Source organism: Nycticebus coucang, chromosome 4 (genome assembly GCF_027406575.1).
Source record: "Nycticebus coucang isolate mNycCou1 chromosome 4, mNycCou1.pri, whole genome shotgun sequence".
NCBI classification, from domain to species: Eukaryota; Metazoa; Chordata; class Mammalia; order Primates; family Lorisidae; genus Nycticebus; species Nycticebus coucang.
This window is the reverse complement of record NC_069783.1, coordinates 61468989-61481793: the sequence shown is the minus strand read 5'-3', so window position 1 is coordinate 61481793 and position 12805 is coordinate 61468989. Positions and strand designations below refer to the sequence as shown.

The 12805-nt window shown below is 36.9% G+C and overlaps 1 protein-coding gene across 4 annotated transcripts in view; it reads right to left on the bottom strand.

Moving 5' to 3' along the window:
* EHBP1 (EH domain binding protein 1) overlaps nucleotides 1-12805 on the bottom strand; it is a 412692-nt gene that overhangs the window by 76041 nt on the left and 323846 nt on the right. For all 4 annotated transcript variants that reach the window (XM_053587096.1, XM_053587100.1, XM_053587098.1 and 1 more), the window contains one exon: nucleotides 1942-2089. In XM_053587096.1, coding sequence (XP_053443071.1) covers nucleotides 1942-2089 — 148 coding nt within the window. The remainder of the gene's footprint in view (nucleotides 1-1941; nucleotides 2090-12805) is intronic.

Below are 12805 nucleotides of genomic sequence, written 5' to 3'. Positions count from 1 at the left end.
AGCTGTGTGAGGCCACGGCACTCTACCGAGGGCAATAAAGTGAAACTCTGTCTCTCTAAAAAAAAAAAAAAAAAAAAAAGCTAATAATTTTGAATTTACTTTGAAGAAACTCATCACTAATCTAGAAATAGCTTAGCTTTGTTTGACCTTATTCAAGTCCTCAGTTGCCTATACTTCACAATAGTGTTCTAAGATTAACTCAGGACAAGTACTTGGTATGTTTTAGTAGATAGATAAGTTATATACCTTTGAAGTAAAAAGCCCACAGGCTCCTTGAATATACCTCTCTTGGGTGAAAATGTTAAAAGTTCCAAATTAAATATGTCCAAAGAGAGCATTGAGAGGCAAAATTAGAATTCTCTTTAATTACGTTATATATCCTTGCCCCAGCACCAAGTTTAGAATAATCTCTGCAAGCCAGCCATGGTGGCTCATGCCTGTAATCCTAGCAACTAGGAAGGCTGAGGTGGGGAAGGTCAGTCACATAAGGCCAAGACTTTAAGACCAGGGTGGTGCCTGTGGCTCAAAGGAGTAGGGCACCAGCCCCATATACCGGAGGTGGCAGGTTCAAACCCAGCCCTGGCTAAAAAAAAAAAAAAGGAAAAAAATAACTTCTAAGACTTTAAGACCAGATTGGGCAATATTTTGAGAACACATGTCTACAAAAATTAGAAGAAAATTAGCCAGGTGGCACCTGTCTGTAGTGCTGGCTACTCAGCTGGCTAAGGCAGGAAAGGAGGATAGCTTGAGCCCAGGAACTGGAGACTGCCATGAGCTATTATTGCACTACTACACTCTAGCCTGGGTGACAAAGCAAGACCTTTGTTTCTATTAAAAAAAAAAAAAAAAGAAAAACCTCTGCAGATATTGAAGAAGACCCTCTCAGAGTAAGGATAATAAGGAGACTAAGAAAAAATTGATACAGGACTCATTCAAATTTCTTATATCTCAGACTTTTTGGCCAGAATGTTGTTAAAGCTACTTTTTTTTTTTTTTCTTTTTTCAGACAGAGTCTGAAACTGTCGCCCTAGGTGGAGTGCTGTGGCGTCACAGTTTATAGCAACTCAAACTCTTGGGCTTAAGTGATTCTCTTGCCTCAGCCTCCCAAATAGCTGGGATTATAGGTACCCGCCACAACGCCCAGCTATTTTTTGGTTGTAATTGTCATTGTTGTTTTAGCAGGCCCAGACCGGGTTCAAACCCACCAGTCTAGGTGTATGTGGCTGGCGCCCTATCCACTGTGCTGCAGGTGTCACCTAACGCTACTTTCTAAAGAGCACATTCAAAGTGAAAATCGTTCTTGCCAAAGCTCACCACTAATAGGCTTTATGATCTAGACGTTGAAAACTTAATTGTATTTTACATATTCCTACTACAATTAATGAGGCATCATGGAGTATCACAAACCAAGGCATGAGGTTTTACTAAAATATGTTCTAGGAGAACTTCTGGGTGTTGCCTGTGGCTCAGTGAGTAGGGCGCCTGCCCCATATACCTAGGGTGGTGGGTTCAAACCCAGCCCCGGCCAAACAGCAACAAAAAAATAGCTGGGCATTGTGGCGGGCGCCTGTAGTCCCAGCTGCTCGGGAGGCTGAGGCAAGAGAATTGCGTAAGTCCAAGAGTTAGAGGGTTGCTGTGAGCCGTGTGACGTCATGGCACTCTACCCGAGGGTGGTACAGTGAGACTCTGTCTCTACAAAAAATAAATAAACAAATAAAAGAACTTCTGGAGTTGTTAAAAAGTAAGCCAAAAAGTTGATTTAAAAAATAGTAACAGTTACTTTCTGCTTTACTATGCTTTCTTTAGGTTTTTCGCAACCTATCAATAGGTTAGAAACTTTGTTTTTGATACAACATTTTGAAGAAAGAATAAAATTTCCAAAAGGTCCACTGCAGATTTCTGGGTTGTCTGTAGAATATGATATAAGATTCTTTAACTCACCTCCAGATGCCTTTGACCTTTCTTTCAACTTTTCTGAAGCCATTTCACCATAGCTGGGAAGTTCTGACATCTTCACTCCAGATCGAGCTTCTGCTATTAGCTGACGAGCTCGCTCTCTCAGCTGCCGACGTCGCTCTTCATCTTGCTGCTAAGATATATTGAACAGTTGCCAACTCAGTAATTGACAGAAATGCAATTTCATTTTCAATCTGATCATCATGATAGTAACTGGTTTACAGCATGGTGCTTGGCCCACATTATAAATAGGATGCTCTGTATCAGTTGGATGTCACGCCATTTTTAAAAGACATCCTAAGAATCAGATTTTTAAAAACATTTACAAATTATTGTATTAAAATGGCCATTAAAATTTTTAAATGAAAAATGTTTGGCAACATATATTACTGAGAAAATACAAGAAATCATTATTAATAAAACAAACAGGCTTATAGAAAAAAGTCAATACTGAGAATAGAATTTTAATTAACATTGTTTTTAAAGAATAGTATTTATTGCTATTTTCTAATAAAGGTGTAAAACACTGGCTCAAAGATACCTTTGATAACAGAAAATGATGCTATTCTATGTTAATCACATACTGTACAGGAAATTGTATTTTTAAGGAGTTGAAGAATGGAAATAGTATATCAGTATAAAATTTTGATTAAAAAGCTAGCAACAACAATAACCCAATAATGATGAGAAATTCTTTTTGTTAACTTCCTCTCATCCCAGATGCACAATAAGGAAAATTAAAATGTGGGTGCGCCTATGGCTCAGTGGGTAGGGCGCCGGCCCCACATACCAAGGGTGGCAGCTTTGAACCTGGTCCCAGCCAAACTGCAACAAAAAAATAGTCAAGCCTTGTGGTGGGCGCCTATAGTCCCAGCTACTTAGGAGGCTGAGGCAGGAGAATCACCTAAGCCCCAAGAACTGGAGGTTGCTGTGAGCTGTGGTGTCACAGCACTCTACCCAGGACAATTAAGTGAGACTCTGTCGCTAAAAAAAAGAAAGACAAAAAAATGTAATGTAGTTCCAATATGTAAAACAGCTAGAAATGATAATTTAGTAACTAAGACAGTTGTTGCCCACTAAAACCGGTTATTATGATTCAATGTGAAATTGCCTTATAAATTGGAAAGCATAAACGACAAACAAAGGCTGAAATAATCTGGGCCCACCATATCTTTGTAGAGTTATCTCCTCTTAACATCTCCTAACCGCCTTAAAACCTTACATCGATTTTTACAGAACTGTTTATATCACATAGTTTCATGTCCTTTCAACTCTGAATATGTCATTTCTTCTTCCTGGACTGTACTTATCTTATTTAATAACTACTCATTCTTTAAGATTTCAGTTTGTTTATTTATTTTTGAGACAGAGCCTCAAGCTGTCACCCTGGGTAGAGTGCTGTGGCATCACAGATCACAGCAACCTCCAACTCTTGGGCTTACGCGATTCTCTTGCCTCAGCCTCCCAAGTAGCTGGGACTATAGGCGCCTGCCACAACGCCTGGCTATTTTTTTGTTGTAGTTGTCATTGTTGTTTGGCAGGCACAGGCTGGATTCAAAACCGCCAGCTCTGGTGTATGTGGCCGGTGCCTTAGCCACTTGAACTATAAGCGCGGAGCCAAGATTTCAGTTTAAATCCACCAAATCTCCCCAGGTTACCTTTCCCTCCTCCCTGCTGTTGGAATAAAATGCTACTTCCTCTATGTTGCTACAGTACTCTGTGTATGTGCACATGTGTGATACTACTGTTTAAAACAATACTTGTCAAATTACATTATAACTCTGTAGAGATGCTTTCTTCTCACTAGAATTGAGGTCTTTGAAGCAGGAACTATATCTGATTTACCTTTGGAGATGGTAATGTTACACTCTGGTGATGTAACAATTTTAAGCATGAAAACTTAGTATTACTATTTATACTCTCACCTCAATTCTGTATCTGATTTATCATCATAACTTTAATCTTTAGTATATATCTTGATACTACACTATGTGTTATAACAATTTCAGGCATAAAAACATAATATTTATTATTTATATTCTCAAAAAAGAATAATATTTTTAAAAATAATGAGGAGGGAAAGATAAAATGGCCATGATAAGAAAGTATAATCAAAATGCTGCAAGAGGTGGCGCCTGTGGCTCAAGGAGTAGGGTGCCAGTCCCATATGCCAGAGGTGGCGGGTTCAAACCCAGCCCCGGCCAAAAAAAAACCAAAAAAAAAAAATGCTGCAAGAGTTTAGAAAAAAAAAGAACATTTTTGGGGCTGAGGGGTAAATAGAAGCCATTGTGGCATCACGGTTTTTGAGTTGGGCCTGAAGAATGAATAGGATTTGGAAGTTGGTGGTTAGGTGGGTCAGTGCTAGAGAGACTGGGATGTAGGAATAATACAAAGACATAGAGACTACAAAGTATACTGGGGTGGAAAGAACATAGGGCAAAAATATTGACAGACAAGGCAAAAACAATAAAGTTAGGGAGATACTGTAAAGGCCCAGTCCAACAGGATAAAATGTTTCAGTTTTATTCTGAGGACGGGGGGACCACTAAAGCTTTGTTTTTGTCTTTATGTGTGTGCCCTTCCTTTCTTCCTTCCTCCCTCCGCCTGGGGGAATGACCGATCACAGGTGTATTTGAGAAAGATGAATTTAGCAGCAGTGGATAAGAAAGGTTATCACAGAGGGACTGGCAAGAGACTAGTTAGGAAGCTCCTGTAAGAGTCCCTGGAGGCTATAATGAGACACAAGACTAGGGTGGTGGCAATGGGAATAGAAAAGACAAATATAAGTAACATTAAAGGTAGAACTAGTACCCATACCAATTCTAGGTAACAGATTAGATGAGGGAGGAAAAAAGTTTTAAATTTAGGCAACTAGTAGAACTGTAGTGCTAATAACAGAAATAGAAAAACTAAGAGCTGTAAGAGGAGAGGGAGAGGAAGTCTGAGGTAAGACAGACTGTATTTGAGAAGCTGGCAGGACTTCTAAGTAAAGATTTTAGTAGGTAGTTGAGAATTAAAATGGATACTAGGATGTGAGGTCAAACCATGACTAAAGGGATAAAGTTATAAGAATACATGGAAGCACTAGAGGTAAAGAAAAAGAAAGGCCACTGATTAAAACATGGAAAAAGAAGTTAAGGTGAGAGAGGGAGAAGAAAACCAGAATACTGATGTATCATGAGAACCAAAGTAAAAGAGGCTTTCAAGAAAAAGAGTAATCAATCACAGCAAATATTAGACATAAATGAGTCTAAAAATTTAATTAGGACAATCAAACTTGGAGAATAATATCATTAGGGACGGAGTTCCACCAGATGGGTGGAACTCAAATCTAGGCAAGTTTTTTTTTTTTTTGTAGAGACAGAGTCTCACTTTATGGCCCTCTGTAGAGTGCCATGGCCTCACACAGCTCACAGCAACCTCCAACTCCTGGGCTTAGGCGATTCTCTTGCCTCAGCCTCCCGAGTAGCTGGGACTACAGGCGCCCGCCACAACGCCCAGCTATTTTTTTTTTTTTTTTGGTTGCAGTTTGGTCGGGGCCGGGTTTGAACCCACCACCCCCGGTATATGGGGCCGGCGCCTTACCAACTGAGCCACAGGCGCCGCCCCTAGGCAAGTTTTTTATAAATTTTGAGATGGCCTGAAATCAAGAAAGCTGTCAAAATTGATGGGAATAGATTAATGGGAATGTTAAATGGACTCAAAGACAAGTGTGAGCTCCCAGTGGAGAAATTGGGACAATTTCAGTATCAAAAGGAACAATGACCATAGCAAACTGAATTACTGAACTCACACATTGAATCAAGAAAAATTCAAGTCCAATACAATATCCAAAATGTAGAAAGATGTAAAAACTCATTTTACTATTTGAGGCAGATTTTGAAGTAATTCCCGAAGATTAGTATTTAAAGGAAAATTAACAATTATCTTGTCTTTTTAGGGGGGAACTGAATTTTGGAGTAACTAAATAGTCCCGTAAATGAGAAGAACCTCTACGTTATAAAATAACACCAGTTTAGCTCATGCATATAATGCTAGCACTTTGGGAAGCCTAGGCAGTAGGATCACTCGAGGCCTGGAGTTCAAGACCAGTCTGGGCAACACAGGGGGAATCTCATCTCTAGAAAAACATTTTTAAAAATCAGCCAAGTGTAGTGGTGCACATCTCTAATCCTAGCTATTTGGGAGGCTGAAGAAGGAGGATCACTTGAGCATAGGAGCCTAGGAGCTATGACCGTGCCACTGCACTCCAGCCTGGGCAACAGAGCAAGACTCTATCTTGAAATAAATAAATAATAAATAAATAAAATAAATAAAAATAGCTAATAAATTCCCAAAAGGATAGAATTATAAAAATGCCACTTTGCAATCATAATAAATGATTATGGTAAGGGTTATCAACTGTTATTAAAGTTCTTAGGTAAATGTCTGATGGAGAACTAGATATTCATATTTTTCTAAAGACGGTCACAATATCATCTCTCATCCCACAGCTTTTCTGCAATGTGACTTTGCCATTCTTTTGATAAGTGGTAGAGTTTAATTTTTCTGGCTCAGCTTAGTAACACTTGTGTGTAATCAATAGTATGTAAAGTGCTGCAGGTTATTTTCAAGGGTAAGTCAGAAAAGGGAGAACCACTTCTGTCTAGTTCTCTTGAAATTCTTGTGCTCTATACTCATTCTGGAAACCCAGGAGTTATGTTGTGAAGAAGCCCAGAGTTACAAGTAGGTGATCCCCTAGATCAGTTCCAGCCAAGTTCAGTCTTGAGGCATAGTGGCCCAGGTGCTAGACTTGTGAATGAAAGTGGCTTCAGATAATCTCAGCCTCTAGCCATTTTGAGTCACCCCCTAATTGTTCAAGTCTACCCAACTAAGGCCTCAGACAATGTAGAATAGAGAGAAAGCAATCCCACTGTGCTCTTTCTGAAGTCCTGACCTACAGAACCCATGAGTATAATAACAGGACATTTTTTTTACAACATTAAATTGGGGGTTACAACATTAAATTACAACATTAAATTGGGGGTGGTTTGTTACACAGCAATGGTAACTGGAACATATATATGCTTAATGCTATACAACTGGAACATATATATGCTTAATGTACTTTTAGTTGCAAGGAGAAAATCTAATTTGTAAATGGAAAGATCAAAACTAGATCAGAAATTAGGGACATTAATCTAGGGGTTGGCGTTAACAACATTAATGTTCGGTCAAACATGTTACATGTTTTTTGATGTGAAACATAATAAAGTGCACATCTCCTATAATATTCTGCTCCAAATGTTAAAGTGAATCCACTAAGTCTATAATTTTCAGTTTATCATAAATGCAGGGGATGGAGAAATGATAAATGCTTCCTAACAGGGAAGCAACAAAATATATCCAGAAGGTAGTATATTAGGACAACTTTAATAAGTCAGAGTTAAGAAAACAAGAACAACAACAAAGAACTGACCAATCACCACCACCACCACCACCACCAATGAAACAGACTAGATGCAATGTATAGTCCTAGATTAGATATTAGTTAGGACAAAATAGCTGTTGAGTCATTTAGAGAAATCTGAACATGATCTCAGCATTAACAGAAACAAAACTTGACTGAAAAAAAGTTTATCCAGTAATAACTTCATTTTGTTATTTTGGCAAAATAAATACACATGTATGTGTGTGTGTGTGTGTGTATAAAGATTTGGAAACATATTTATAAAGTTACCATGGCAGTGATTTCTGAGTATTAATATGTGATATTTTACTTTTCTTACTTTTATTTGTTTTCATCTCATTTTCTGTAATACACATGTACTACTCTTATAATAAAATTATTATTTTTATTTATTTTTTGAGACAGAGTCTCATTTTGTCACCCTCAGTAGAATGCCGTGGCGTCATGACTCACAACTTCAAACTCCTGGCTCAATTGATCCTTTTGCCTCAGTCCCCTGAGTAGCTGGCACTATAGGTATCCACCACAATGCCTGGCTAATTTTTCTATTTTTAGTTGAGACAGGGTCTTATTCTTGCTCAGGCTGGTATCAAACTCCTGAGCTCAAGTAATCTACCTGTCTTGGCCTCCCAGAGTGCTAGGATTACAGGCATAGCCATTGTGCCTGGCAATAAAATTATTTTTAAATAAGAATCTTAGCCGGGTGTGGTGGTGCACACCTGTAGCCCCACCTTCTCAGGTTGAAAGGTAAATTCTTATTTATCTGAAAGAAAATGCAGGACAGGTTTACAGAATATTTTGGCACAAATGCCTTCTCAGGCTAAGGCAGGAGAATAACTTGAGCCCAAGAGTTTGAGGTTGCTGTGAGCTACGATGACACCATAGCACTCTACCCAAGGTGATAGAGTGAGACTATCTCAAAAAAAAAATTAAATAAATAAAAAAAATCTTGGCTGAGGGTACATGCCTGTAATCCCCAGCTAGTTGGGAGGCTGAGGTAGGAGGATGGATTGAGTCTAGGAATTCAAGACCTTCCCATAAAAAGACCTTCCTTCTCATAAAAAGGAATAGAAAAAAAAGAAAAGAAAAGAAGAGCAGAAAAGAGAAAAGAAAAAGGAAGGGAAACAGAAATGGAAAAGCAAAGGCAAGGAAAGAAAGGAACAGGAACAGGAAAAGGAAAATGAAGGGAACAAGAAAAAGAATCTTCAGAGAAGAGTTGAAAGGTTTCCTGGGGTGCAGGCTATGGGAGGGGCCAAAGACAAGTCTAACATTCAAGGGAAATTTTTTTAGTATTTGGAGACAAACTTATTTGTAGATGGAGTAACAGTATATAGTAGACAAGATGAGATAGAAGATGCAAGAATAATACACAAAAATTCTCTATTCATTATCAGTATTTCTGAACTTGGAAAATATACTAGGAATAAAAGGAAATGAAAGCCTGATAATGGTGATTTTGGTGATGGTTGTTGATATTTCCCGAGCTTTGATGTCCTAAGAGCTTTATATTTAATTTTCACAATGCTATTTTTACCAAGGAGAATGTTTAGAGTCACAGGTTCCTACAGCTAGAACCCACAGCTAGAACCCATGTCAGAACCAGGAGTTCAGGCCAGGTCTGTTTTATTGCAGAGCCCTTGCTCTTAATCACCAAACTATTTGATTCCCAAAGTATCAAATTACATGACCAACTGAAAAAAATTGAGCTTTTACTAAGCTTTCATCTTTCTAATTTAAGAGTACTAATAAAAACCATTATTTAATATTGCCTAAGGCAACTGAGTTCAAGTGAATTTCACTGAGTGAATAATATGTAACTTCTAACAGTGCTGGAATTTGGTAATTCAAACTAAGATGAAGTGGTCTTGGGTCATTTTAACTCAGTTGAAATAAAAGATTCCACTTTTTAAAATATGAAATGGGAACCTACTTTTTTTCTCACAACATATCACCTCTTCTTGGCCTCCTCCTAACCCCCGATAATACTCTCATCTGCAAATGTTTCTGAGAGTTTACCAAAAGTGCAATTTAAAGCAGGCAATCATTAATAAAATCAACTCTAAACTCTAATTAGGGACATTTTATCAATTTCCATGTAAATTATTTGTTTGTACTTATTTACCCATCATTGTTCTCCATACAATAGAAAAAATGCAAATGAACAAATCAGAATGCAGCCCTAATGGGACTTTTTGTTTATAACCATTAGCCCAGAGGTGTGCTGTAATTCAATTCTCAAGTAGCAAGATTTAGCCTCATTAACAGACTGCAAGGGCAGGTTACAACTCATAAAACCCTACAGTAAACAAAGTTTATGGACACAGCACAAAATCTTGAGCCTGATTGACAGAATTCTAGTTTCCTATCAGATTGCCTTAATTTACTTTTCTACTAATGTCCTAACACCACAGAGACAATTTTGCTTGGGCCTAGAGCTCTCCAGTGGGATGGCATATCTGCATTGTTTGTTTTCTCCCCCTTTAACTTCCCTTAAGACAAAAAACCAACTGAGAAAATAAAAGTTAATTGTTAGGGTCATGAAGGAAAAGCTTGTAATTATAGTAATTGATTATGCTACCAATTTTAGTTTAATTGATAGTACTAATTTCCAATTTATTAGTCTCCAGGTTCATTATAAGTAAAACTATTTATTTTAATTTTATATACCATTAAAAATCAGTTTTTGCAGTAATTTTTAAAGAACGAATAGCAATAAATCTGCATTTTTTAAACTCAAAACAGTCGTATTGTTTACATCCAAGGATAAAATAACCAAAGTAGGGACAATTATTATTTTTATATTTTTGAGAGCATTCAGCACAAACTATTCAAATATGTATATAATAAATATTTCTGACAATGATGGTCTGCCTAAACCTATCTTAAGTACAGAAATGTCTTTCCTATCTGCTTTCAGCCTTCTATATTTAAAAAAAAAGAGAGTGATACACAGCTATAAATAAATCATCTGTTTACCAAAGCTGCTGGAAAAAAAAAAATCATCTTTTCACTAGGTTGCAGAAGTAAGGTAACTTAGAACACTGCCATCATTAAAGGAAAAGTAAACTCCAAAAGTCCAATACATAGGCAATCATTCATCAACTCACCCAATCTAAAATAAATTGAGGAAGTTATATAGCATAATTTAGCCTTTGTAAGAAGGATGGACTCTTTGGAGGGTTTGATGGAAGCTATATGTTTGGAAGGCTTCCTTCCCATGACTATCTTTTTATCATATGTGTTATAACAAATTTTTGAGTAAATACTAGTTCCGTGTCCTGTGCATTGTGTTTTTACATGTGCATGTGTTGCCCCATTTGCTCCTCACAACTCTGTGAGATACCTACTATCGCCTCGATTTGATAGAAATTAAATCTCACTTAAATACACTAGTCAAGGTTATATACCTTTGTAAATGGCACAGTAAGAATTAAAAACAGTTGTGATTTCAAAACACTGGTACTTTCTATTACATAACAAGTATTCAGAGCATTTTTCTGAGGCCCTACTGTTATTCTGATTTTTTACAATTTCAGTTCTTTAGGGACACTTGGACTACACAAGTCAGTTTAAATTCCCCTTTGTGCTAGTGAATATAAAGAGATGGTGAGAAACTAGTTTGTTTACATTCATTTAAAACTTAGATTCCTGACCCTGAATTATAAGCTTTTAGAAAAGTGATGAATATAGCACATTTAAGCTTTGCTTTTCTCTTTGCTAACATCCTCAGGATATGGCAAAAGTCCTGTTATGGTACACAAAAGGAGGCCATATTTCAATAGAATGGACTTAGATATTCAATTATAGAAGATTAATCAGAATTAACCACTTTGGCCACATATTGAAATAATATTTAGCCCTTTCACAGCATGTCTTCAGGTTACTATTTTCCTTATCATTCTAAAATAGTCTATAATCTGGTATAGATAGATCCCCTAGTAAAACTCTACAATTTAAGGACAAACTCTTCAAGAATAAGTAATGTAATTCCTTGTTTCCTTTCCATAAAAATGTATTGGTATGCAATTTTTATATTTCACAGTTCACCGACATCTAGGCAAGCTTTCTTCCACTGCTTCAATGGTGCTACTTTTAATTTTATCCTCCTTAGTCGTAGTAATTAAAGTGATCAGCAGTGGCATCCCAGCGGCTTTGACACAGCTACAACCCCCTAGCAGACTTTTGCTTTTAAGGGGAAGGGAAAGAAAGACTAGAGTTTCATTTCACAGAGAACAAGAAAATCAAACTTCTCCAGTCCTCAACTTTATTCACTTGTTCTTTCAACAGCCTTTGGCTCTTAAGAATCAAATAAAAATGGCTGCCATGGGGGGTCCTCTTTATACTTGCCGCAAATGTCACCGACTGACATTACTTTAGCCAAAAAATGATGCCATGGATTTGTGAAGGAGAATTAGAACATGAGAAACTGTCAATGTAGCTGCTGAGATCATTACCTACCCAATCACTTACCAAGGGTGTCTTTCATAACATTAGATATTTTTATTTAATCACCTGAAAAATACAGATTGGGAAGACTTTCTATTTAAGAAACATCTGCACAAATGTCTTTTATGAACTAAGCTTCAATATAACTTTTAAAATACATTACTTCAAATAATGTAGTTTGCATCATTACTTTTTAAAACTGTATTTATAATAAAGCACTCTATGTCTATCAAAAACATATCCAAAATTCCATGCCCTTCATCTTCCTCAGTAACACGGTATCCTGTGTTTACTTGTGTTGTCTTCAATGTTTCATACAGTCTTACTAATGGGACTTTAACTAACTGGGCTAAATAAATTTTAAACTAAATTTTTTTAAAAGAGTTTTATTTAGTGCTACTAATATTTGACAGGATTCTATTCTCAAAATGGCCCATGAAATTCCTCAATTTTATAGTAAACTAAGAAAAAAGAAAACCCGACTGGTTCCCTTTCATCATTAGACAGGAAGCAAGACTGTTATTAGGCATTCAGAATGGACCAAAAAAGAAAAAAAAAAAAGAATTCTGCGCTTGTCCAGAGGCAAGGATTACCAAAGTGCACCTACCTATTCACTTACTATAGAAGATAGAATAAAATAAAAAATAAAATTATAGGATCTTTAAATATTTAGGTAGACTAGATATGTTACTGCCAGCCTGATCAGCTCTTGACTGAATAAATAGGATTTAGGGTGAAACATTAAAACTGTTTAGCAGATCTTTTCAAATCATTTCAAACTTTTCTTATTCTGGTTTGTAATATAAGCAGACATGCTTATAAATGGCCACACCTGCTCATTTCCCTGGGGATGGCCTGATCTCTGCTTCTCTAACAAAGAAAGAAAGAAAGAAAAAACAAATCAGCCTTTCTTGTTGCAAAACAGAGTGGAAAGTCAAAATCTTTCTCAAGTTT